Consider the following 27924-nt stretch of genomic DNA (forward strand, 5'->3'; position numbering starts at 1 on the left):
AACATTGGATACCCTTCGGTTGGCAATGGCAATTAGGAACACATCTTGGGGTGGTTGGCCAGTCATTGGCATGCTGAGCCATGCTGCCGTTTTGATATTATTCAATAAAGCTAAGTGCACGTTTTCTTATGTTGCTCTTATTATTAAAGTCTGTGACGGTGGTGGCTTGCAGACCAGAGCATTTTTCCTGTTTTGTGCAATTCAATAATAAAACAGCTGCAATTTGTAAAATTGTGTTTTCACGGGTACTAAACAGAATAAAAAAGGCAGGACATTTCTGGAAAGTATCGGTATTCATTGCGGTACGCCACTCACCACAAAAACACGAAACAGACATGAAATAGTACCAAAACAATGAAATAACGAAACTCCGCTGAACTTCATGAGGCAGAACTATTTAGTGAAACAGCCTTAAGCCCATTCCATGCACAAAATTTTTCTGAGAGCAGATTTCATACATTTTGCATTTTGACATAACGTTTTGCCCATGCCTATTGACTATTTCCACCTTTCTGCAACAACAGGATATGCATCTTAGGTCAGTTGGGGGAAGGGGTGAGGGAGGGTAGGGTGAGTTGGGGTGTGACAATCCCCAAATAAATGCATTGGTCTTGGCAGTTGTGTCTAGGGGCCCCGAGTGGGGTCTGTTATGTCTGTGCTTTTCTCATTGTCCTGATTTCACAAAGATGTTTTAACTTGTTCATTTTTTCGACCAAGAACATAAACGTATATAGTGACCAGTCTACCTAAAAAGTAGTATATATGCACCCACATAAGTAGTCCTTGAATGGATGCAATTTGGCAACTTTTTTGGAATTCACAAACATTGGTAGTAGTAAGCTGGGAAAGCTGTTCCTTTTGCTTTTGTCTCCCTAAGTGGGAAGGATATGCCCAGATGTGGGTCTTGTGCTCACTGCGCCACTGGATTCAAGCTGGCCTGGCTGAAGAGTTGTGATGCCCCGAAATCAGTCCCAGAATGCTTGTTTCTGGTCCAGGGAGGACCTGGCTTGGCAGTTTCAGCTGGACTGCTCCCATGAGGAACAGGGTCAAGACTGATTTCCATATGGCTGGGTCCAAACTGGGGTGGCGGGGTGAGCAAAAGAACAATGGTTTAAACCCAGCTCTTTGTGATGGGGGAGAATGTTTGCATTGTTCGGCATTCCTCCATCATTTGTTCCTTTTGCTTTTGTCGTAGATGTCTAGGCATACTACTAGCAATCAAACACCTATAAGATGATGGGATGAATACTTGCAAATAGTCTACCCTCCAGCAATCGCTTGGGGTAGCATTCCACACCATTGTTTTTTGCTCACAGTGCCACGCTCTACAGAGGGCCTAATTTAGGGTTGGGTGGACAGTGTAAAGGCAGACAAGGAGGCTGAGGACTTTATGCCTGGCACCCTGCCTTCAACCTGCATGCAAAATTTAGACCTGTCTGTCTGCCCAGCAGACATCTCTCTACATTGGCAGGAACTGCCTACAACGGACAGTTTCATCAAACATGACAGCAGACCATCAACCATTTGCAAATTTTTCTATTTTTCAAACGCAAACTCCTAATGCGGGAGTTTGTTTCTGAAAAGTAAAAAACAAATGCCCCCTACACCATGGAAGCTATCTACCCTGTTCTGGGGGGTAATTTTTCTTTTTGATCTATTGTACTTTTATTTCGCTGTCTCTTACCACCAGGCTGTACCTGGTGGTAACGGACAGTTGCCATCAGACAGTCCGCTGTAAATAGGGTGGACAGTTGGATGGCTAACCTCTGACATCCCCCAACTCAGTTGAGCTGCTGGATGATGTTTTACATCGACAGAATACATTTTACTCAGTCGGCATAAAACTTGCAATCTGCGAAACTCAAAACCAAGTGGGTAGATCTTGAGTTTAACGGATAGGGTACTTTGTCACCGTTGCGAAGGAGTATCCGGGCCAGCTAGCTCTAAATAAACCCTAAAAGCCCACCTAATGCAATTTAGTATTGACCCTGCATGGAAACAGTCCATCCTGAACCTTTGTCACCTTTCCCATTTACCCTACGGCTCACTGATTTTTAGGTCTCGCCTGAGCCAGCGCATGCGTGGCTCTGGCAAGACATTTAGTGAGTGGTCTTTAAAAAGCCGAGCACACCCTTACAGCCCGCGATCGCGATCACTTTGATGGCCGCGCGGCCAATGCTTGTTTTTCCTTTGCATTCAGGTGCCTGTGGTGCTATTTACTGCCAAACTTTAATTACCAAAATTTAAAGGCAAAAACCTGCCAGGATCAGATACTCGCGCATGGACTAGGAACAATTGAGAGCTCTGGGAAATTAAATCTAGTGAATTTAAATACACAAATGTGTATAACAAACATGGCATGCTCCACAAGTACATCAGCTGTGAATAATGATGCTTTAATAAGTTGTAGTGTTTTTTTTTTAGCTTCAAAGTCTACCCTGTTCAGCCTCTCCGGCGCCTTCAGCAGCGGCTGTTACTCCATTCCACTCCCAGGCTCTCGCAGGGCTGCTCTTTGTAAGCGGTTGTGTATGTCTGAGTACACTATGGACTGCAGCCGAAGGCCGTGAGATATCACTGTGCTGTTCCTTTCTTTTAAAACTCGAGCTGGGCTAAAGCTAAGACAATAGACGTCATTATACAGCCTTCCACTTCCCTGCGATTCATCATATGAGGCCACGCATTTTACAACACATTTAGCAACCTCTGTTTACTCGCTTTAGAGCAAAGTGAAGCTCCACATTTGTCATGGGGCTTGAGCAAATGATTTGCAGTTCCTAGAAAAATAGGGCCCTGAGGTTAGACAGCTGCTCACGGGGATTTGATTTTAATAGAATCATTCAACAGGGTAGAGCTGTTATATGAATTATTTTAAGAATGTTTTGTATTAGCGAACTCCAACCTACTTTTTTTTTTCTTTTTAGGTCTCGCCTACGCAGCACGCATCGCTGCATAGGAGACCTGTAACTGTTGCTTTACGGAGATAACAAAACAATCTACATTCAGGCTGCGTTTTTAGTCACGGTTTTTAAAGTTCCATATTTCCTAACTTAAATATGTTAAACAATTCTGGGACTCTCACCGCTCACCCTCACAGTCCCACCCCTCGCGCCCCCACCCCTCAGTGGCCGCGCACCCTCACAGCCACACCCACTGAATTAAACTACTGCTTTCACTCTGTGGTGTCTCTTCCCATCCTCCTCTCACTCTCTTCCTCTCAGCCCCCCCCCCAAGTGACGCCCCTGCATCACCACAAACCGTCTGCGCACCGACACTCCCTCCCTGCATTGCACCAAACTCGCATCCTCACCGTGTGCAGACTCTCCGTCCCTCCAACCTCACATCTCACACTCCTCCATCACTCACTTTCTGCCTCACCACACCAGCTGTCTCACCCTACCCTGTCATACCTCCCAGCCTCGCATCGCCCCCTCTCACTTCACCATCACAGTCTTATCCCTCACCTGTCACGCGCCTGCACGCTTTCACCCACCACTCTCCCCTCATAGTTTCGCTTCCTTCCCATCGTATCTCTCACCCCTGCATCACCTCGCCCCCTGCCTCACTCTACCCTTATTTCACCACCCTCGTAGTGTCACTCTGCATCATCCCTGCCCATCCTATCTCCCCCTTTCTTAATCCCTCCCTGTGTCTCACCCCACCCTCACACCCTGAATCACCTCCCCCCACCCTGCAGACTTCCAGCGCCTGACCCCATTCATGCTGGCAGTGTTTGCTGCATCTCGTGATCAACCCCTTCGAGCCCTCGTCCTGCCTGTCAGTGCTGCTTGTTGTAGGTTTGTCCTGCATTTCTTTCTGACTCTCGTCTGAGGTGTACTTCTTTCTGTTTCTTATCTTACAAGCAGATGTCTCGTACACACGTGTCTCCTGGAGACTCCGTGTTTCTAACCTTTATCTCATACACATTTTTCTAGCCTTCCACACACTTGTGGTATACGTGCGCGTAATACATTTCTATAACACCATACTGCCTCGGGCGCACAGCTCGTCGCACAGTTTTCTTGCACATGTTCCTAGTGGTGCACACTCGTGTCAGGGCGCTGCTATTAGTAATTAAGTGCTGTGCAGCCTCTCCTAGGGGTACACCTTTCAGCTCGCACACACTTCTATGGTTGCACACTTGAGATCCTCTCTTGTGCACACCACTGATTGCTCACACTCATCTCGAGGCACTTCTAGTCATGCTTGCGCGGTCCCGTGCCACACCAGTTTCACGTGCTGTCCTTGCACACTTTTCACCGTGTGTTACTGTGTCTCTGGGGGTTAGTGTGCCCTTGGGTAATCTGAGGCTCCCAGCACGAGGTTACACACTGCCAGGGCCACACGATGTGTGAGCTCGACTCTGTGTGTGGGGGGGTGTCGCTGGAGGGTGCGGGGTACCGATGGCCACAGAAAGAGCTGGTGTCAGTACTTCTGTGAACAGCGAATTGTGTCGGAAAGTGTCACCCAGGTGATCGTCACTATTTGCTGCCCTGGCACCGGCACTGACGTTCCGGAGCCTGGCACTGCCCCCCAACTGCCCTTCGTTGCCCTGGCACCAGCCCTTCGCAAGCATTGGCGTTCAGCAGCTTGGCACTGCCGCCTCCCTATGCTGACCTTGCTCAGGCCCTTAGCACCCCTGGAGTTCAGTAGGCTGGCTCTGTCTTGCCACCTCCACCCGCTGGCCTGGCACCCGCCCTGCACAGCCCACTCCTGTACTAAGGTTACGAGTAACCTGGCACCTGCCTTTCAGAGGTTTTTCCATCCACCCAAGTCTGGCCTGGCACTGGTGCGTCCCAGCCTGTCACACACCGGGTGATGATCTCCGCACCTCCTTCTAGACCCCAGCTCACTACTGTTTGCAGTCTGTCACTCACCCCTCACCTCCCTGGCACTCGCCCTTCACCCCTCTGCCCTGGCAGTCACTCCTCGCCCCTGACACTCACCCTTCTCCCTCTCTGGCACTCAGCATTAATTCTCCGTGACACTCAACTGTCACCTCCCTGACACTCACCCTCGACCCTTCTGGTACTCATACTTCCCCTCCCTGGCACATATCCTTCACCTCCCTGACACTCACCCATGTCCCTCCTGGCATTCACTACTCGCCCCCTTGGCACTCACCCTTCACCTCCATGGCAATAGCCCTTCACCCCCTGGCCCACCTTCTGCCCTCTGTTAGATTCGCTTTTTGTGCCTTTCTGCCCTCTGCATCACCACATCATCACTCAGCGCTAGCCCAGCATCACTCAGCGCTAGCCCAGCATCACTCAGCGCTAGCCCAGCATCACTCAGCACCACCACATTATCACTCAGCACCACCACATTATCACTCAGCGCCACCAAATTATCACTCAGCACCACCACAGCACCACTCAGCGCCACCACAGCACCACTCAGCACCACCACAACATCACTCAGCACCACCACAGCATCACTCAGCACCACCACAGCATCACTCAGCACCACCACAGCATCACTCAGCACCACCACAGCATCACTCAGCACCACCACAGCATCACTCAGCACCACCACAGCATCACTCAGCACCACCACAGCATCACTCAGCACCACCACAGCATCACTCAGCACCACCACAGCATCACTCAGCACCACCACAGCATCACTCAGCACCACCACAGCATCACTCAGCACCACCACAGCACAACCACAGCATCACTCAACGCCACCACAGCACAACCACAGCACCACTCAACGCCACCACAGCATCACTCATCACCACCACAGCATCACTCCGCACCACCACAGCATCACTCCGCACCACCACAGCACCACTCGGCACCACCCCAGCACCACTCGGCACCACCCCAGCACCACTCGGCACCACCCCAGCACCACTCGGCACCACCCCAGCACCACTCGGCACCACCCCAGCACCACTCGGCACCACCCCAGCACCACTCGGCACCACCCCAGCACCACTCGGCACCACCCCAGCACCACTCGACACCACCCCAGCACCACTCGACACCACCCCAGCACCACTCGGCACCACCCCAGCACCACTCGGCACCACCCCAGCACCACTCGGCACCACCCCAGCACCACTCGGCACCACCCCAGCACCACTCGGCACCACCCCAGCACCACTCGGCACCACCCCAGCACCACTCGGCACCACCCCAGCACCACTCGGCACCACCCCAGCACCACTCGGCACCACCCCAGCACCACTCGGCACCACCCCAGCACCACTCGGCACCACCCCAGCACCACTCGGCACCACCCCAGCACCACTCGGCACCACCCCAGCACCACTCGGCACCACCCCAGCACCACTCGGCACCACCCCAGCACCACTCGGCACCACCCCAGCACCACTCGGCACCACCCCAGCACCACTCTGCACCACCCCAGCACCACTCTGCACCACCCCAGCACCACTCGGCACCACCCCAGCACCACTCGGCACCACCCCAGCATCACTCGGCACCACCCCAGCATCACTCAGCACCACCCCAGCATCACTCAGCACCACCCCAGCATCACTCAGCACCACCCCAGCATCACTCAGCACCACCACAGCACCACCACAGCACCACCACAGCACCACTCAGCACCACCACAGCACCATCACAGCACCACCACATTATCACTCCGCGCCATCACATCATCAATCTCTGCAACCATTCAACAACAACTGGTTCAAATATGTTCTCTCAATGTTTCAAGCTTTATTACAAATGTCACAAAAAGATGTTAATATTTCACTTCTGTTCTTGGATTTTCGTCACAATAAAATACACTGAACATAATCTTCACAAAAGTTATTTACAAAAGTTTAAGCTATTGCCATTATAAATTACAATCACTTTTATTTAAGTATTAATTATTTAAAAAAATTAAAAGCCATTGTAATTTGTAATATCAATACATCTAAGTCACGTAAATACAAAACATGTTGCATTACAAATGCTATAGGTGTCACATTTGCGAAAGTTAGAACTATTGGCATTGTAAATGACAAAGCTATTCATTTAGCTATTTTCAAAACCAACACATAAATAAAAATATTGTCATCTACAAGACCAATAGCTCAAACTTTCTTATTGCGAGACCTATTGCATTGCAAATGCTTGTTTCTTTTTTTTTTTATAGCACAGCACACCACAGTGTGCCTCTGGTTATTTTGCGGTGCATGTTTTTTTTCTATTTATTAACTTTTTTGTTTTGTTTACAAGCACCCCATGCCTCATTTTCACGTTAATGGAGGCTGCGCCTCTTTCTTTAGATGAGGCGCGTCTAATGTAAGGTCTGCAGCTGCTATTAAAGTAAAACTGAGGCATGGGGCGCTTATACCAAAAAAAGCCCCCAATACACGCTTTAACGTTAATGGCGACCGCGACCCTTTTTTTAGATGCGGCTCGTCTAAAGAAAGGGGTGCGGCTGCCACTAACGTGAAAGCGCGACATGGGGTGCTTTTACAAGAAAAAGTATTGATAATGCCATAGGTCTCGCATTTGCGAAACTTTAATCTATTGTGCCAATAGCTCAATAGCTCAAACGCTCATAAGTGCAAGACCTATGGCATTACAAATGCTTGTTGTTTCACTTTAGCCACGTTCGACAACATCGAGGAAGCTGTGCAGCGGTCACAAAAGCAAGACCTATTGGCTTTGCCAATGCTTGTTAACTTTTCAAGCCAATAGCTGAGAAAGGTTTGTTGAAATGTAAAGGCTTTAATTGTACGTTTAATATCTTGATGGCAGTGCTGCAGAAAAGAAGCTTGGGTGTTGTTGACATTTTTATAGACCTGTGTAGGGCATGAAGGTGAAAGCTTCCCCTGAGCCCGTGAAACCACCGAAGCAAACATACACTACAGATAGTTTTCCAAAGAACAGTTTCTGGGAACCCTTCCAGCAGATGTTTTTAAAGGGCCTGCAGTTGCCACATCACCACTGCACGAAGCCCGAGTGACGATAAGCGGGTTGCACACATTGTTTTCCACTAGCATTTTGTTGAAGGGGGAATATATCAAGCACTCCCCCGTAATCCAGCAGCTGGTTTGCGCATTTGTATGATCCGTTTGCTTCGCTGTACAGAAGCGCACTCCGACAGACCCTTCTGAGCTCTATGTGACCTACTCCGAGTGCATGTGGTCAGCCACGTAGACTGGCTAGAGGCTGTTACGAAACCATCTGTGCTGTGCTATTGTGTAATAATGTGAAGGGAGGCCTTGCATAATGAGTTTCATCAAATTGACGTGTAAGTAAAAAAGGTTTTTAAAATTGCCCCGTGGCATCACGAACTGCAAGAGCCGTAATATATTTTCTAGCCTTCTTCTAAAATATTCTCTATGGTGACGTGTTCATAACTTTTTGCTTTTTGACAGTGTGTCATATTTTTTCTCCATTGTTTTGACTGAGTATATTCGGTGTTTTCTCAGACTTGGAAAAGGAGTCATGGCTTAGCAAAAGCTGCGTGCTGCTGTTCGTCATTGTAATATGTGAGAGCCAATCCATGTATAAATAAATAGGTATCTCTGATTTCCGTATTACAGTTGAATTTTGATGTCATAATGTCTGCTACTACTGCCGCCAAGTTGAAAGGCAAGTCACAATGCATAATTTTAGCTGCAGTTTAAAAACAAAAACAAAAGCTGCTTTTCCTTCTTCTGATCTGCTTTCTAAAATGGACAGAGATCAGCCAGCAGAAAGGAGATATTGATGGCAACATGTTTATTTTTTTGCATGGTAGATGTAATTCCAAGAAATATAGAATCTATTTGCATGTGTCTATATATTCTGAGGTGTAGCATTTGCTAGTTTGCTAAAGGCTTTTTGGTTCGTTCAATTATGCACTACCAATTCTGCTTGTATTTTTTATGACCACACCTATACACATATACAATTTCTTTCCTTTGAAAACAAAACCCCAATAATTAAGCAGGTTGTGGGATTTATACCCATGTACTATAAGGAATAAAATACCTTCTGCCGTATGTTTAAACGATATTACGAGTTACCTCGGAGTTCCATGACCATCAAAAAGGAACTCTGCCTTCGCCCACTGTCTTCTGTTTAGTCACAGAACTCTGCGACTTGTAATATGCTTATAAGGTTCCACATTGCAGATTTTATTAGTGCCATTCAGCTGCCTCGGCCACACCTGGGATAGAAAGCAATGAGAAATGCCCTTTATAGCAACGGGTAGTAACACAAACCAAAAGCACACGCTTACGCTTGTACACCAACAACCAGTTTAGGTGCACAACAGCATCTGCAAGGGTTACGTCCCATTGCTCAGTCCAAGAATCTGCAATGGATTGCTTTAGTCTTTAGAATTTGGGCCTTCCGATGCAGATATTCTTCTAGGGTAGTTGGTGACATTTTTAGACTCACAAATCTGATAATAAGGGCGTATTTGTGGTCTTTCCTGGGTGAATCCATATCTAAAAGTTTGTGAATGGCCACAAGCAATTAAGTATATGGGAATTCATCAACCGTTACCAGATAGATCCTGGACTCACATGCAGATTTACTCCCAGCAAGGGTAGTATTAAATGTATTTCCAGAGTGGGAATAGACCGGAAACAATATTAAAATGGATGGAGCTGTAGGGCAAGGAGCAAAAAAACTATGTAAAATAATTTCTCTATGCACAAAAAAGATTTTCTGAAGTGTACTTTTAATCGCAAATGCCTCACCTTTTATAATATCCCCATGCGCCAGACCGGGTCCAGAAGACTTTTCAGCATAGCCCCTTCATGCCAGTAGGTGGCATTGTGCTGCTACGTATCCTTCGCTCCGCCCTGGAAGTGACAATGGAGTCGCACATAGGCTCCCCCAAAAATGGATGAGGTCAGTTTCTTTCTTTCTGTACCTTCTTATATGGATCTGGAGCCAACTCCTATTTTTTCTCGTCAGTTGAAGTCTTTTTCTATCAAAAATATTTTTCCAGTGTGCAAGGGAATATTTCCCCTCCTAAGACTACAGGGTTTAAGCCATGTAGGTATATGTCTGTGACAGATCCCATTAAGGTGAGGCTATAGTGTTTGGGGTAGGGCGGCGTCTCTGCTTGTGCCCTGATGTAACCAACGGAAAACTGGGAAAGTGGAGCAAACTATACATTGCCGAGCACTGATGGAAGTTGCGTATGGGCTACTCCAGCTCGAAGCCGAGGATACTGACCCACTCCTGTTCTCGCGATAGGTTCTCATCGCAATCCAAGTCTTCAGGTAAGTCACAACTTCTAAAGAAATACAAGAAGTCCATGTGTGCCTCTTCCAAATCTCGCCATTTTGCCTGAGAAGTCACTAGGATGTCAAGGTGCCCCACAGTCTCGCTACCGGTCCCCTACTGAGGAGCAGATCCCACAGCGGATTTCCATGTACTATAACATCCCGGGTCGATTGGCGATGCCACAGCAGACTGAGAAAATATTGGAGGCACCTGCAAGCGGGTCCCCTCTAGCGGGCCTTGGACCCTATGGATCTGTGGGTTCGTCCTCTGGGCTGTCTGTGCCTCCTGCACCCGCTTCACGGTCCGCTTCAACTCCGTAGCAAAGTCCACGCCTGGCCAATTCCTGTTATGTTGATGCAAGCACAGTAGCCACTCACACCAGAGGAGGACTTCGATTCCAAAGTTCTGTCTCAGCCAAGTCAGATCGACTTCAGCCAAAGCTGCGTTAGTGCTCAGTCCCTACACGTATGGCCCCTATATGCTCTGACTGATAATACCCTGCTTTTACCACAGAGCCGCACACAAGTGCTCCAACAATTGTCAGATAAGAGTCTGACCAAAAGCAGCCCGAATTTGGTGATGACTGATGATGTGGATGATTTTGCCCCTTAATATGATGGTGAGAATTTTTGCATGGACGGCAAAGAGAACAGTGATTTTGACTCTTTCCCTGACATTGGGCGGCATTTAAAAAATAAAATTAAAACCTTACCTTACAGGTCCCACGCCACCTCTGCATTTTCCTGCTGCTTTCCTGCTCTCCTGCCTCCGACAGGAACAGGAAGGAGGCAGCCTCCCTCCCCTCCCCTAAGCCAATCACAATGCTACAATGGCAGGGTTGTGATTGGTGAAGATGGTGCCCATCCGGGTGCCTATGGGGAGGCCAATACATGGGGTCCTGGACCCCCTGCAACCTACACAGAGATGTAAAGTCCATTCCGGACTTCAACTGCCCAGGAAGTAAGCACCCAGAGAGGGATGCCGAGACCCCTGAGACTACCATTAAAGAGGATTTTAAATTACAATTCAAATAAGTGGACGACTTATTTGAATATCTGTGTGAAAGTACGATCTGCTTTCATGGTTACCCCTACTTTCTGGTGTCATCATGTTTTTGACCTAGTCTGACTGGGATCCTGCTGATCAGGACCCCAGTCACTGCCTTCTCCCTAAATTGACCATGGTAAGTACTTCTCTACATCCACAGTTGGCTACTGGTGTACCCTTGCAAATCCCTAGTATATGGTACTAAGGTACTCAGGGGATGGGTACACCAGGGGTCTCCCATGGGCTGCAGCTTGTATTCTCCCACCCGTAGGAGTCCACTTAAACTGTGGCTACAGGCCTGCCATTGCAGCCTGTGTGAGTTGGTGCTTGCACCTCTCACAACAGATATTAGTTTCCTTATATCTGAGGTTACTTCACTTAAAACCTGTAAGTCTCCCTTATGGCAGGCTCTTCAGTCCTGAGGGCAGGGGGCCTGATTATAAGTGGGAGGGTGCCCCTGCATGAGCAGGACACCCATACAAACTTCAAAAGTTGATTCTCCAGACTTTGTAAGTGCGGTAAGCCATTTTAATACATAAAGTGGACATCACTCATAAGAGATGTCTAACTATATAGTGGCTGCACCGAACCCGGTCATGTTTGGTATCAAACATGTTGGAATCACACCCCAACACCTATTCCAGTGTTGGAAGTATGATCACATGTACTGGGGGACTCCCTTGGGCCCCCTGTACTCCTGGTTACAGACTTTTAGGGCTGACAGCAAGCTAGTGCTGCTGCCGACCACAGACACTATTCTGCCCTCCTGCTGCTGAGCCAAGCAGGGGAAGGTAGAACAATACGTTTCCTGTCGCAAGGAGGTGTGACCACCTCCCAGACAGGACTTAATGTATTGGACTTAATGTATTGGGTGCTTGACAGTGCGACCAGACTGCTTTGAAGGGCACATTAGGTGCCCTCCTTGCATACTCAGATTTGAGCCAGTTCAGGGAGCCCTTTGCTCCCGCTCTGGCACAAAACTGGAAAAGGACATGGGAGTATCCTCCCCTATGTACAGCCCCCCCCTCTGGGAGGGACCCTTGAATTGTTCCAACCCTTCCCTTAGGGTACGTAAGGACTTACCTGTGGGTGGGTCCTCAGATTTGTTGTGGGACAAGACTCGAGACTGAAACCACGTCACTCTTAGACCTTCTGGTTCACTTGGACTTCGCTAGACTTCGCCTGTAACCAAGACTAAACCAAGGCAGTCTCCTGCTGCTCCTGGTCTCGCTGGTCTGTTGGTCTTCTTCTTCGTCTATGTCTGTGCTTCTTCCAGGATCTTCACCACACCTGTGGGAATCAAGGACACCCAAAGTAATCTCCCTGGGAGTGAAGGAGTCACTCCCCTGTCTGCAGGCACCGCAGCGAAGCTGAACAGTCTGCTGCTCCTGACATCCCATGGACTTTCAAAGGCTCAGCAACACAGGTGGTGGTTCTGCAACTCCCTCAAGGCCTGACATCTCCTCTCTGCAGTTTTGAGGCCAGTATCCCTTGTTGATACCGCTAGGACCAAATCCCTGTCCACTGTGTCAACTTTTTGTTGCGAAGGCTTGTTGGCTCTGCACTCCAGAGATCTTCAGGCTACAAGAAGATCCAGCCTCCAGAATCTCTTCCTGCCAAGTACAGCGATCTCACCGCTTCCTCTGCACCGTGGGCATTCCTTCTTGGTGAGCTGCTCGAGGTCCTCTTGTGACTCCTATGCCTTCGGCCTGTGGTTCTTCTCCTGCTTCAGTGGGCTCATCTGCTTGCTCAGGCCTGCTCTGACTCTCCTGCTGTTGGTGAGTCCCTTGGACCTTGCTGGTCCTAACACTGCTCCGTCTACTTTCTCCACGCCAGTTGTGGCTACCAAGGATTGTTGGTGCTCCCGCCAGACACCAACCACCTAGTAACCAACATCTGATGTGGGACAGCTCGTGCACGGCTCCTGGTCTTCCTCAGCATCGCCTGGACCTCACAGCTGCAGCAATAAGGACACTGTCAACTCCTCTGAACTGTCCAACATTGGTGGGCATTGGTCTTCCATGCCTACTGGTCACTCCTGAGTTTCCCCTCTGCTTGCAGGTTCTTCACTTCCAGAATCCACTCTTGAGTTTCACTAGACTTCTTCACCTTCTTCTCCAGAGGCACTTTTCTCCAAGTCTTCCTCTGTTGTCTACGGAGGTTTTCAACGTCTCTTCACCCCTATGCACCTGGCTTCCCTGGTGTAGGTAACCTGGTCTCCAGGGTATCCATGGGTGGAGTGGCTCTCCAACCTTCCATTCTGCTAGGAAATTCTTCGGGGTCCCCAGGGAACGGTCCTTATTCAGCAAAACTGCAACCGCGACTTCTCTATTGACTTCCATTGGACATGCGACTGTGTTCCCACTCTGCACACAGCCTCTGTGGGGTTCCTGGGTATTTACCTTGGGTGGTTCCTTGTGTCCCCGGCTCCTCTGGGTCTTCTGGTCCAAGTCCTGTCATCTTCTGCAATTCACATTCCACTTTCTTAATTTATGATTTGGTCTCCCCCCCTGGTGACCACTGTATTTTGTGCTACTTACCCTATTACAATTGAAGTAATATTGTGCATCTGTGTTGATATCTCCGAGTAGGAGCTATACCAATGATTTAGTGAGCGTTGTGTAATAAATAGAAGTATATATATATATACATACATACATACATACATACATACATACATACATACATACATACACACATACACACACACACACTGTGGTTCTCTTTCATTTAACTTGCACCCTAAGGTTAAACTGGTAAAACCAGTTGCTTAACACGTCTTCAAGATAAGCCTGTAGGCTGCTCTCCACAGTTACCACTTTGAGATCTTTCTATGGTTATTAAACACCACTGAAATCACCAAAAGGGTTACCTGTATTAGTGCAAGGTGCATAATTTAAATAAGTGTGCACTATATACTAAGTCAGCTTCCTAGATGAGTGGCAGCGGTGGGATTTTAGCCTGCTTTTTTACCATTAAATATAGGTGTTGGTTAGTTTAAAAACCATCACTAGCATTGGCACATATAAATACTTTTTGTGATTTAGTACGTTCTGCTTAACCTTTTGAATTGGTATTTAAGGGTCTACCACAACCCTTTCTCCAATCTTTGGAAGTTTAGTTTTCACTAGGGGTAGGTAGGTGCAACACCACACCTAGTCACCATGTCTTTAGTTGTGGAAGCCAGTGGGTCTCAACCCTCCAGATACAGTTGTCTTGAGTTCCAGGAACTTAAGACACTTCATCCAGGAAGATAAAGCCAGGTAGCAGCCATAACACAGAGCAACTAGTAGTGACGCTCCTGCAGTATGACCTTGATCCAGCGCCCCTATAGAAAATATGTCATAAGCAACGCTACCCAACTCCACAATACTCACCATTAATCATAAAACACTCATAAGGCCCATAAACCAACGGAACATATTTTTGAGCAACTGAATCATGTGACCTAATTAATAAAACCTATTCATAAAATATATACACATTTATATACAACTGCAATCTAACGAATTTACCATAATTTTTGTAAAACTTTGAATTTAATTAAGCCACTTAGGCAAATGGATCTGCTGATGGTAACGACTGCGAAATAACAAGGCCAGCTTGTCTTTTCAGAATCTTATTTATTAACTATTTATTCAAGGAAAGTGCATTTTATTAGAACCTTTTTATTATAGCAGCATTATTTGAGGATTGGCAAAATAGTTTCAAGCAAAATCAATTAGCATGATTAAAGAGGAATAAACAGTTTTCCATCACCTAAACCCTAACTTCCCTGTCTAAAACTCACTTCACCTAAAAGAATAAAGTAAAAGTCATTTAGCCCTATTAATCCTTACGTGCTCCAAAGAAAGTCCGTCAGCACGTCACGTCTAACAGGTCACAGGAGAAGATGAGCAGCAAGCGCGCCCTCCCTCCCAAGGGGTCAGTTTTTATACCTTTTTTCTCTAACTAATCTAACTAAAATGAATACTTTTCCCTGCCATTCTAAATTCTGATTGGCTGACAAACCTCAGACCACATAATGTCATCGCATTTTCGAAGCCCAGTTCCGACTCTCTCTTAGAGTCTGTTGTCCCTTATTTTCAAGTCACGCAGCTTCCTCCAATTTGAAACATTTGTAATAGTCAATCCGTGACTTCCTTAGCTTGACAATCTCTCTGCCGGTTTCCGACCTTGGCTTAGTCCGGCCAAGAGCACGAATAGTTCATCGTTCAATTAAACTTGCATTCTTTTTTAAACACGACAAAAACTTTCCACACTGGGCTCTTGCTTTTTCTGAGCAGGGCTTCGCCAATCACCATTTTAAAGACGTGCTAGGCCTCAAGCCTTTTTCTCAGTAACTAGTATTCAAACAAACACAAAAGAATAATGAATGCAAGAATTAGAAATCATTCTGTTACCCACCCACCTTTGCTAATTATTAACCCATTAATCTATGTTACCTAGCAGAAGCAAATGAAGCAACAAACAGATTCGTGCAACATTTAAGACAGAAAACAAAACATGAGCACACAGAAATAAGCACATGCCATTATAAAACAGCCGCATTTAATTCTGACAAAGTCGATAGACAAAATTAGTTTATTATTTTACACACACATGCATTTGCAACATAAAGCACAAATATGAGCACACATTAGTTTCCCGCGTGTAATGATTTGCAATTTTACTCTAGGTTGGTTAATAAAAATTCACTTTAATCATGTTAGTATGATTACTTATATTATGGAAGTTTAACTTTGCGAGTTGAAATAAATATATTTCTAAATCTCGCTCCATCAACCTCTAGAATCCTGAGAGTCCAGAGGGACAGGATAACTTTGGGTTGGGTGAGGCCCAAGAAGAAGGGTCAGGGGTTGCTCAACCCAATGACAACAATTCCGAGCCTGACCAGGAGGAGTCTGAAGACCCCTTACTGGTGAACTCTGATCCATCAGTTCTATTCCCTGGGGGAACAGAGGGGTGTCCCTGTTATGTTATGTTAGCAGGTATTTATTAAGCGCGCGGCTACTCCCGGCGCTAAGAACAAAAAGACCCACCACAGAATACACCCAACGAGCTCTAGTTTAAGGCTGCTGTTGAAACAGCCAGGTTTTTAATTTCTGTCTGAAGGTGATGAGATCCTGGGATTTCCTCAACGCAGGAGGCAAGCAATTCCAGAGGAGAGAAGCCAACACTTGGAATGATCTGCCGCCTCTCAGAGAAAGTTGAATATGAGGGTTGATGATCTGAGACTAAGCCGATGACCTCAGAGTTCGACACGGAATATAGTGTTGCAGTCTATCCCCAAGGTATGGGGCGCCAATTTTATGGAAGGCCTTAAAAACCAGCACCAATGATTTAAAGGCGATCCGTTTCTTAATAGGTAGCCAGTGCAAAGAGGCTAAAAGAGGTGTGATGTGGGTTCTCGGCCCAAACAAGAAGATTGCTCGTGCCGCCATATTTTGGACCACCTGGAGGCGCACAATCAGAAATTCAGGAAGGCCGAGATACAGAGCGTTAGCGTAATTCAAACTCAACACCACCAAGGCTTGGACTATTGTCTTCCGGTGGGGGACCGGGAGAGGAGGCTGAAAGTTCCTTAGTATCCTCAGCATCCCAAAGCAGGTCCCCGCCACTGCTTGAATTTGGGCCTTCATTGAGCGAGAGTCATTAAATTTAACTCCCAATTTTTTTCCATCTGGACAGCAGAAGTGGGAGGCGACATGTCCTGCGGCCACCAATGATGCCAGAGGTCACATGACCGAGAGCCAAAAAACATTATTTCTGACTTCTCCGGGTTACACTTCAGTTCATTTATCCTAAGCCAGTGGAAAACCTCAGATAAGCAGGTGTTAATTTCTTCACTGTTAAATTCTGAGCTCTTCCCGCAGGTGAACAACAATTGTGTGTCATCAGCGTATGACACTATCTTACCCCCATAGTTCTCCGCGAGCTGCGCTAGAGGCGCCATATAAATATTAAACAAAGTGGGGCTAAGAATTGAGCCCTGAAAATCCCCACATTCATCAGGGGAATAGGGGCCGAAAAAGGCGGTCACCAAATGATTTGTTGACGGTTATTCAGAAAGGAATCAAGCCATTTTGACACCGTACCTCCGATCCCGCCCTCGTGGAGCCTTTGTAAATTTCCATTGTGGGGCATGGTATCGAAGGCCGCGGAGAGATCCAGCAGCACCAGGGCCGCCCTGCTCCCCTTATCCAAAGTGATTTTAATAGTTTCCACGACTTCCAGGAGGGCTGTCTCCGTGCTAAAGTTGGCCGTAAAGCCCGATTGACTAGGGTGGAGGAGAAAGTTGGACTCAATATAATGAGTGGTCACTGAATTAACATAACTCTCCAGGACTTTAGAGAAGAATGGTAGTAGAGAAATTGGTCTATAATTACTGGCCACCGCAGGATCAGCCGTGGTTTTTTTTAAAAGGGGGAGAGTTTTAGCCTTTTTCCAGATCTCTGGCATTACTCCCACCTGGAGGGCTGTATTCAGGACTGCATTAACTGCCGGACTAATTACGTCGGCAATGGCTGCCAGAGTTTTGGATGGACATGGGTCAGAGGGTGACCCGGATTTAACGGTTTTCATCAGTGCCAATGACTTATCCAATGATAGGGGGGGGGGCTGAGTGAGTGCGGGGCCTGTCTTGCACCGGCTTGGGCAAGGCATGACTCTGTCCCTTCCGACTGCAGATGATTGGACTGCAAAAGAGTCTTGTATGGTCTTAATCTTGTCATAGAAGAAACAGGCCATCTGGTAAGCCCATCCCTCACTGGGTACAAACGGGCTGCTAACGGCTTTAGGGTAAGAGAAGTCCTTAACAATATTGAAAAGCCCTTTGCATCTGTTCCCTGCATGTTCAATTTTAGCAGCTAGAAAAAGTTTTTTTCCCCTCGCGCACGTTCCCATAGTGCACCTTAAGGGCCTGTTTTTAGGCAATTTTGTCTGGCAGCTTGTAGTTGTTACGCCGTACCCTTTCCAGGCGTTTGCAAGCGCTCTTACTTTTCTTAAGAGCCTCCGTAGAGGTAGATCCCCCCTCTATTCCCCCTGGGAGAGTGCAAAGAGTCCCGGGGAGGTATAGTTCCTCCTCTGTTAATTCAGCCTCCTCCAACCACTCCTTAGGGACCTCCATCTCTAGCCAGAGGGAAGACTCAATGGAAAGGGAGTACCACCGGCTCAAGCTTGAGAGAGCCAAGCTCAAGATCAAGAAGGAGCAGTTATCCCTTAACAAGGAGACCCTGGAAGCTCAGAGGGCTAGGAAGAATTTGAGATTAGGGTCTAATGGTGGCAAAACCTAGGGTCAAGGAACATTTATTTGATACTAAGAACCTGAGCAGGATCGTCCCTCCTTATCAGGAGGGGGGATGACATCCATAAATGGATCACTGCTTTTAAGCAGGCCTGTAAAGTTCAGACGGTCCCCCAAGGGCAGTGGGCCGCCATCCTGTGGCTCTATTATGCTAACAAAGGTAGAGACAAACTGAACTGCTCACGGTTAGGAAGGAAGATGCAGACAATTACTCAGTCGTTAACAGTGCCCTCATAGAGTGGTTTAGTTTAACCACTGAACAGTACAGGGTTAAGTTTAGAGAGACACAGAAGGCACACACCCAAGACTGGGTAGATTTTGTAGACTGTGCTATTAACTCTCTGGAAGGCTGGCTTCATGGAAGTAATGTACATGACAATAAGGGACTGTACAATGTATTGGTGCGGGTGGCACATCCTTAATAACTGTCAAAATCAGCACCTGCACCACTACCTGGTGGACTCTGACCTGACCTTTCCCCAAGAATTGAGAAAGAAGGCAGATAATTGGGTCTACACCAGGATCAAGCAGAAGTCTCATGGTGGTGGTGACCAGAAAAAGTAAGATTCTTCTAAACCCCAAGAGAAGGGTGGGGAGAATGGTAAAGACAAGAAAGAGTCTTCACAATGTCCCCAAATGTCTTCCTCTGGAGCTGGGTCCCACACATCTTTCTCCTCCAACATGAAACCTTTGTGTTACCTGTGTAAGGCCATAGATAAAATGATGGCAATTGCTCTATATCTGGCACCAAGTAGGCTACTACTACTGCTCTGAAAGCAACAAATGCCCCTAGCACCAGTGCAAGTAGTGATAGTGCCTCCAAGCGATTAGTAGGGTGAACCTTAGTTCTGAAGTGGGTTCTGGTCTAGCCAGAACACCCACTCAGGCTCTTCTTGTCTGTGACTGTGGTATGGAACATGCCATTTTACTTGTAAGTCCCACTAACTCCGGCAAGTACAGACAACAGCCACTCATTAGTTGCCAAACTGCTATGGCATACAGGGACACAGGCCAGTGTCACCATGGCGACAGAGAAACTTGGGTCTCCTGAACAGATCATACTTGGTCAGATTTACCAGGTGAGCAATGATAGCAATGTCAGGACTGATCATTCCTTGACAGTTGTGAATCTCAGTTGGGGAGGAGGAACTGTCCCTAAAAGAGTTGTAGTTGTCCCAGACCTGCCTGTGAACTGTCTGTTAGGCAATTATTGACAGGGCTGACATGAGCTTTCTCATGGCCAATGATGAGGAACAAAAGGAAGAGAGTGCCCCTCTCCCTGATCTCCTCTCTCAGGATCACTGATGGATCAGTGGAAGTAGTCGTCTTGGCAGACAGCCTCACTGGTCAATAGCAAGCTGATTGTAGGCAGGTTAGCTTCTTTGTCAGTTTTCTAGAGTGTTCTCTCTGACACCCAGTAAGACCACCTGATGTACCCATGAAGGAGAGTAGTTTACTTCCAGGACATGCAAAAATTAAACCCACATATTCTACGTTTTAAATATTATGCCCCCTACTAGTGTTGAGGGCCTACTTTAGGGGTGACTTTTAATTATTAAAAAGGAAGGTTTAAGCATAGCAAAAGGTTTATTTTGCAGGTCAAAATGGCAGTTTAAAACTATACTATGGACTGCAGTGGAAGGCCCGAGACAGTTTTACAAGGCTACTTTAAAGGGTGGCATGAGTGCTGAAGCCCACTTGTAGCATTTAATTTGCAGGCCCATGGTAGATGTAGTACAATTTACTAGGGACATAAAAAGTAAAGTAAATGTACCAATCAGGTGTATGCCAATTGTACCACATTTAAAGGGACGAGCACCACTGGTTAACAGGAGTAAAGTGCACAGAGCCCTAACGCCCCAAAAAACTGTTTAAGGAGGGAAAGACAAACATCTGGGGTGACCCTGCAGAAAGGACCATGTCCAATATTTACTAATAACAAAAGTTCCCATATGAACTTTTTAGAATGCTAATACAAATCTAAAAACAGAAAAAATAAAAAGGGAAAACACTATAAAAATTAGATGTGAAGGATTTGGCAATAGCATTTACAGAAGTAAACTCATACCAAATTACCTGCACTTGATATCATTTTGGTTAATCTGTAAGCAAACCAATAATCACATTAGCATTTTAAGATTGTTGTATGAATAAAGACAATTAACCTGTCAGTCAACAATTTTGCTCATTAAGGTGTAAAACTAATTACATTTCAAAAATGTATTTATTATTGTTTTTCCTTCTAATAGGTCGTGAAAATGAGGAAAGAAGTGAAGAAGATCAGAGTTCTTACCATCCGCAAGCTCACACGGCATCTTGCCAAACTGAAATCAAAAAAGTTGGTCATATTTTTCATTAAATATTTATATTTTGATTTTACTCGCTTCATTATGTTAGTATTAGTACGTGATTTTATTAGAGTATTAGGTTTGTATGTGACAGTTATATTTTAGAAGCATGCAATTACGTTTATGATTAGTAAACAGTTTTTGATTTAGATGATCTCATTTTGAAACTGAAACACTTTCACATGGAAATTCTGAAAGAAATCCTTAAAACCAATTTGAAAGTATTCAATTCAAACAAATTGTTGGCAAATCGGAGTAATATCTTTCTTGTGCAATCTAGGTTTGAAAATAGCTTTTCTTTTTGGAAAAACATATTGTTCAGCTCAGATCATTCCTTCCTTTCAAGGCAATTGTTAGTGACGCTTTACTTGTTTTCTTGATATTCTTTCAAAAGCGTGACATAGTTTGTGCACTTGTTATTGACGGTCTTTCATTGTAGTAGTGTTTCAAAGCAGTATTTCTATTGTGGTGTCTTAAGGATAAATATCTTAGGTTTGCTTAGCATATGATGACAACTTTAAGACATGATTATTTGCATCATGATTTTCTTTAAATCTACCTAAAACAACATTCTGCCTAAATTCCAGGAAATCAGTCCTCTAACTGAAAAAGAATATTTTATAAATACATTGTTTGCATCCAGAGGCCAAAAAGGTGAAATGGACCATACCAAAGGTTTAACTTAAGGAACATTCGTTAAATACAATTTAATAGACTATTCGTAATGATAGAGTACAGAGCTAGCAATATTCCCGTAGTATTTTATGTTCTGAATATGTGTACAAATGTAAAGTTCAAATCATTGAGGTTCATATATAAATATACAAAATGAGTACTTGTGCTAACATTTGCAACTGAAATATGCACACTTTATGCAATACAATATTAGTTTGATCTGAGAACAACAGATTTTATACTGTGATAAACAACTAATTTGCTAATGTAATTGAGGTAAATGGCAAAACAACAGTTGACTTTTCAGATCTAACACAAACGATAGCGACTAGCAGGACTATAATGAAAGGCCTGGGAAACCCATTGAGTTCCTTGTTGAATCTGCAAGATCAGCAGTCAGAAAAGTTAGTACTTTTGAAAATGAAGGAAGCATTAAGGGCGCCTCAGTTGACCCAAACATGTCTAATTTATTTGTGGTAGCTTTTGAGGAACAGTCTGTCTTCTCTCCTTTTAATACTTTATTGGCCCATTTGGTGCTTTTAAAAATAATTATTGATATATTTCTCATTTGGCATTGGTACTTTCTCAGTCGCTTGAGCATTGGTCTAGCTTCATAATGAAATATGATTAACTTGTAATTCACTTTTTTTTAATTTGGAAAATATAACATGCTGGGTTTGCTGTTCACATCTGTACTCAAACTACAGAAAGAAACAATGTGAGAAACATTAAGAGTAATCTGCCACATGTCATGCTTCATACACTGAGATGCAAGTGTTGAGAGAAGATTGACAAATTTGTACAAGCCAAGATTCTGTGTCGACATTTGGCTGACCCCAGGGTAGCCCCAAAGATCAATATGATATTTTCCATCAAGAGCATGGTACTACAAGTGGGAGACTCTATCAAGTTAAAAACATAATTATCACATAATGGTCTGTGTGATAATGTTTTGGGACTTTCAGTACACCTATGCGCAAATGGATTCTGAGCAAGTGGCACTGTACCCTAGAAACTTTTATGTTGAAAACCACTATCTACTTTAAAAACAGCAAACAAAAACTCAGAAACTGGTTTTTTCTTACACAACGAGAAAAATCAGCAGAGAGCGCACAGGCTAATCGGTGGGATTTAATCCCATTGAGCACTTGTTTTAATGGTGGTAGCCTGTACCATTACAAAAACAAAACGTATTTGAATTTCAAAGGACATGTGAATTGTTATCCAATAATTTGGTGCACTGCATCAGATGCCAGTGTAACATACATTATATTGAAAAAACAGCTGTAGAAATCCAGTGCTGGATTGTACAACACATATAAAAGTTTAACAGATACACAATAAAAAGTGGGTGGGTAGATGGGAATGCTTGAGCCAATGCTCTGTAACAGCAGGGAATTGTTCTGTGTGGCATTCTAGTCCAAAGTTTTTTTTAGTTTGCTTGCGCCTACAGTGCAGACAGTCCTGCTGTGCCGAAGGACCTAAAGTGTACCTCATTGAGATAGAATACATTATTTAACTGTTTCTGTGCCTAGTAGATGGTGTCTCAAACTTCATGTGGGACTTCTTTATTATGATATACGAGGTCATTTTTCACAGTTGTGTAGTTATGCTATCAGAAAGGAATACTGAATGGTTGAGAAGCCCTATTCAAAACATTTCCCTTATCCTACCATCACTTTTTTGTTACCTGTATGATTTTGGTTTCCAATTAATTGCAGTGTGTGACTATAAGTTGCTTGAAAATGATGGTTGCATATTTGAATATCAATCCATGGAGTTGTACATTCAGATTTACTTTTACAAAGTATGTTCGCATATTCACATTATAAAACTATATGTTTGTAGAGTCACATTATTAAGATTAAGTACATAAAATAAATTAAATATTGTTTTCAGGGGAACCCAGGAAGATATACTTAGAAATCAAAGACGAGCTCAAAGGCTACTGGAAGAAATTCATGCCATGAAGGTATTTCAAAAATTGTTTTTTCAAGCATTTCTAGCAACCTATTTTCTAATCTGTCTCATTTCAAAATGTATATTGTTTGGGAATACTTATTGCTTCATAGGCTGATGTTTTCAAGAGATGTTTATAAATGAAGGAACTTTAATGTCCTCTATCCACACATACATGCAGGCATATATCCTCTTGTAAGCCATGATGGAGGTGCTGACATATTGCCTTTTAAATCTTGCCAAGTTAGAAACCAAAGCAATAATGCTGCTGCACTTCGTGGCAACTAACAGCACTAAAGTTAGTTTATGATTGACCAGGACACCTAAATAATGATAGCTGGCAACCACATATTTTAGTCCTATTCATTGAAAGTCCATTCAGATGGACATCTTTCTCTAGATGATCTAAACCACACTAGAGCCCTAGTGAGCCTTGCTACCGCATTTTTGCATCATATGTAGCTGTGATTAATTAAGTTTGGTCTTAATAGGAATACTCTGTAATCTTCCCATCAACTATATGTCGTCGATGCACAGTATCTCTTTAAACCTGCCGATTTTTAGTGCTTTCCATAGAATTACTTGTTGGAACAATGATCCATTACCTTTCTATTTCTATTCGGGATTTTGTTCTTTGTCGGGTCTATATGTGATGTCTTCTATGTCCGTTGGTGCGTAGTCTTTTTTTCTTTTTGTGATATATTTGTTTGTTTTACCAAAAACGTTTAAAATTCCGTATTTTGCTTTTGGCTAGATTTTACTACAACTTGAGTAAAGTATTTAATTGGACATGGTACTAAAGCAATTAACTGAGGCAGTCTGTGTGAAAAAGAGCTGCACAATAACCCTGCTCCTCTCCACCATTTGAAGTAGTGATTTAGGTTTAGAGAAGGGGGTTGAGGAGTACCCTCCCAGGACATCGAGTGGCACAGTCTCTGCTCTCTTTGCTTGCATATGACAAGTTTTTGCTTGATGTGACACATGTGGGGACTCAAACACAGAGAAAGGGACACCTCTTATTCCTCAGCAGAACATGGTCAAATATACAGAAAACTCAATATTCCCTCACCGTAGATTGGTAAATGTATTTACCCCTTTTGGACTAAAAAAAGCATTTTGACCATAGAAAATAAAAAGCACACACTAACATTTTGCCACATTATATAATGGCGCTGTGAGATATTGGGTTGGTGGTTGACTGAGGTGTTAGCATTGGCCAAGAAGCAACCACAATCCCTCTCAGGGTGAGGAACAAGCCTTCCCAAATTAACCAGTGCTCGACCCTCTGGTAGCTTGATACAGAGCAGTCAGGCTTAACCTAGAGGCACTGTGTAACGTATTTGTGCAACACTTCAAACAGTGAAAACCCACACAAAAAGTATCCCACACTAAGTTCGGATATAGAGTATATTGTAATAAATAAAACAATACCAAAACAACAAAAATCGAATCAACCAGAGATATGATTTTGTAAAGAATATAGCGACAATAGCGCCAAAAAGCACAAAGCACCCACTCTGGAAATCTGGTCGCTCTGGACCAGGTCAAAATCACACTTTCAGGCCAACCACAATGGAGCGCAGGTTGTATAAAGTCATCAAGTTAGGCCTACTAAAGTTTACCATCTCAAGTTAGTGACAAGAGTCCTGTTTGTGTTAAAGAGTGCCGCAAGGAGCAGGCAGAGCGTCACAGAGGGCTGTCGGCTGAGCGAGCCGGCCAGCGTGGTGGGTGAACGTTGCTGGAGTTTCTTGTTGGCAGTCAGTGTGTATAATCCCTATCCTTTGGGTGAGTCAGATGCCAGGGCTCTGTTAATGCGTGGTTGCTGATAATGTCAGATAAAATGTACCTATTCCTAGGTTGTCTGACAGTATGATTCCCTGATTTGTCGAGGTGCGGGCCTAGTGGTAGGTTCTAATCTCCTCCATCACAAGCGTAGTCGAACCCCAGAAGTTGAGCAGTTTGGTTATTGTAGCAAATAGATCAGTTTTGTCCCCTATGGGAGCATGTATGAAGCCAACAATTAGCTGTTCACCCCGGATCCTGAGTTTTGCTAAACGTATCTGCCCATGGGGTCTCTCCATGTGCGAAGTGTACGGGTTGCCAGAGAGTTATGCAGGAGAATGGCCACCCAGTTTTTCTTGTGGTCTAGTGGTGTGGCTTGTGATGCAGGAGCACAGGATTTGCTAATGTATATCACTGTATCCACCCCCTCCTGTTTCATCTCATCATGTTTGATGACGGACATGTGTGTTTCCTTAACCATTGCCATGTCAGGGTGGTGAGTCTTCAGGTAAGACAGCACTTTCTTTCTCTTAATGAAGTGTGTCAGCCTGTTGACAATTAAGCAAGACGATCCGCAGGGGTTGGGGGGAACCATTAGGAGCAATAGGGGTCTATGCGATGTCAGACGTTAGTTGCAGGCAAACCACAGAGTGGAAGGGTGGAGGAGGGTGAAGGTAATGTGGGGGCTCTCTCCATGCTGTCTCAAAGGAGAGATAGCACTGCAAGAGCAACAAAATCGCAGTTTAGAAACTTGTTGGGGAGACCTGCGTCCCTTCTCCTATTTCCAGAGAACACAAGCACTAAGTTCTGTAGTTCTAGGACCAGGTAAGGGCATCCTCCGACATCAGTGTGCCCCGGCCCCAAAACATCTGGGATTGCTTCTTCCAACATATGGCAGAAGAAAAGAGAAAAAGAATACAGTATATTACACAACAGAACCTAGGATCGGAGGGCAGGATTCTCGTAACCATTCCACAGGACACACATCTGGACCCCTCCGAACTTAGTCTAGGCATAGAGCAGGAGCAACTGCCCTAATCGCTTCTGCAGTAGCAGATGGTACCGGACAGTCAAAGGAGGGAATCAAAATGTCAAAGATTACTATCAGCAATCTCTCGATGTACAAACTGCTGTAGCCAACTCTAGACTTTAAGTGGCGAGTGTGATTTGTCTCTATGTGTCCCAAGTCCCTTGGGCACGTATTTCCCCACCTTACAATGCCCAAAGCCGCGGACCCTCTCCAGTCTCCAACGTCCGTTCGGATGCTTGGGCGATCATTCCCTTCTTGCGTTGTTGGTGGGCTCTGCTAACTCCTACGGGGCCTCTTAGCTATCATTTCCACTAATGTTCAGCCCATCTAAGAATCTCTCCAACTCCTTCAGATCATTGTACTCTGTGTCCTACCATCAGCTGTGATTGGCATCACTGCTAGATCCAAGAGACCATAGAGTATGTTGTGTTTCCGGAAACAGGGTCTCAATGCCTAAAACTTCTCTTCGTATGGTTGATTTTGTGGGAGTAGTCAGCGGAGCCGAAAATCGTGTGGTTCTCGCAGTAGTAAGGCCCATAATTCCATACTACGGGGATGATCTGCCATGCCTACTGATCTCTCAAGAAACGTGGCCAAATAAGAGGGGGCCACTGCAAGAGAGTGGAGTCACGGGATCGGACCCTGTGCGCCCTTTGTATCTCCAAATGTGCATGGATGTCAGGTCGAGGAGTATCGGTAAGAAGGTGCAGAGGAACCTCAGCATGTTCACCACTTCCATTTTCTCTGGCACACCAGTGATGCAGTTATTGTCTTGCCTGCTTCTATCCTCCAGATCAGTCACCTTCCACTAGAGCGCCCAGATCTCTGGAGACCAGTCAGGCAGACCATCCATGCATGCTTCCACATCATTCAGACGCATATCCGCAGCATATAGACATTGATTAAAGGCCAGTGAATGACTGGATTTGACTGACTGATTGAAGGAAGTGGTGTCAGATCAGAGAGACTGGACTTCCGTTGCAGTTTTCGAGACTGCCTCATTGATTGAGCTCAGGGAAGTCTTGTTCCCCCGAAAGGTCCCTCAGTAAGGTGTCCATAGCTGAGGGCTTTATAGGCAACTGTTCCTGCTCCATTGTGCTTCCAGGGGTAACTGTAGTGGCCCTTGTAGTGGAGACATCCTCTGAAAAAAAGGGGTTGGGGCTGTGGGTTTTGATTTATACATGTGGGGTTGCCTGGTATCAAAAAGGCCGGTTGATGGAGTGCTAGGCGATCCAACGCAACCAGTGGGGTCCCCCTACTGGATCTTGCAGATGAGAAGACCGGGTCAGGGTCAGCCAATCCGTCCTTGGAGTGGATGCAATGTAAAGCTATGTGGTCAGAAGACCACCGGAGGGTATCCCACAGGTTGTGACAGGAGTGGCCCCCAAGTGGTTGCATGCGCCACAGCAGTGGTTCCCAACAACGTAATTAGAGGCATCGAACAGTCACCCTGGTAGATGCCCAGTAATGGGGAAGAACGGCAGCTAGGTCACCGAACGTAGCAATGGGTACAAAGCCCCTGAGCCACACTGAAACATCATTCGCTCTGCTGGGGGTTCCAATCTGTCCCTACCCCTG

At 45.4% G+C, this 27924-nt stretch overlaps 1 protein-coding gene across 1 annotated transcript in view; it reads left to right on the top strand.

Moving 5' to 3' along the window:
* Positions 1-27924, top strand: part of SRFBP1 (serum response factor binding protein 1) — a 271124-nt gene that overhangs the window by 68689 nt on the left and 174511 nt on the right. Inside the window, exons 2-3 of the mRNA XM_078675562.1 lie at positions 20802-20890; positions 23475-23547. Of these exons, the coding sequence (XP_078531688.1) occupies positions 20802-20890; positions 23475-23547 (162 nt within the window). The remainder of the gene's footprint in view (positions 1-20801; positions 20891-23474; positions 23548-27924) is intronic.

Source organism: Lissotriton helveticus, chromosome 2_1, assembly GCF_964261635.1.
Source record: "Lissotriton helveticus chromosome 2_1, aLisHel1.1, whole genome shotgun sequence".
Lineage (NCBI taxonomy): Eukaryota > Metazoa > Chordata > Amphibia > Caudata > Salamandridae > Lissotriton > Lissotriton helveticus.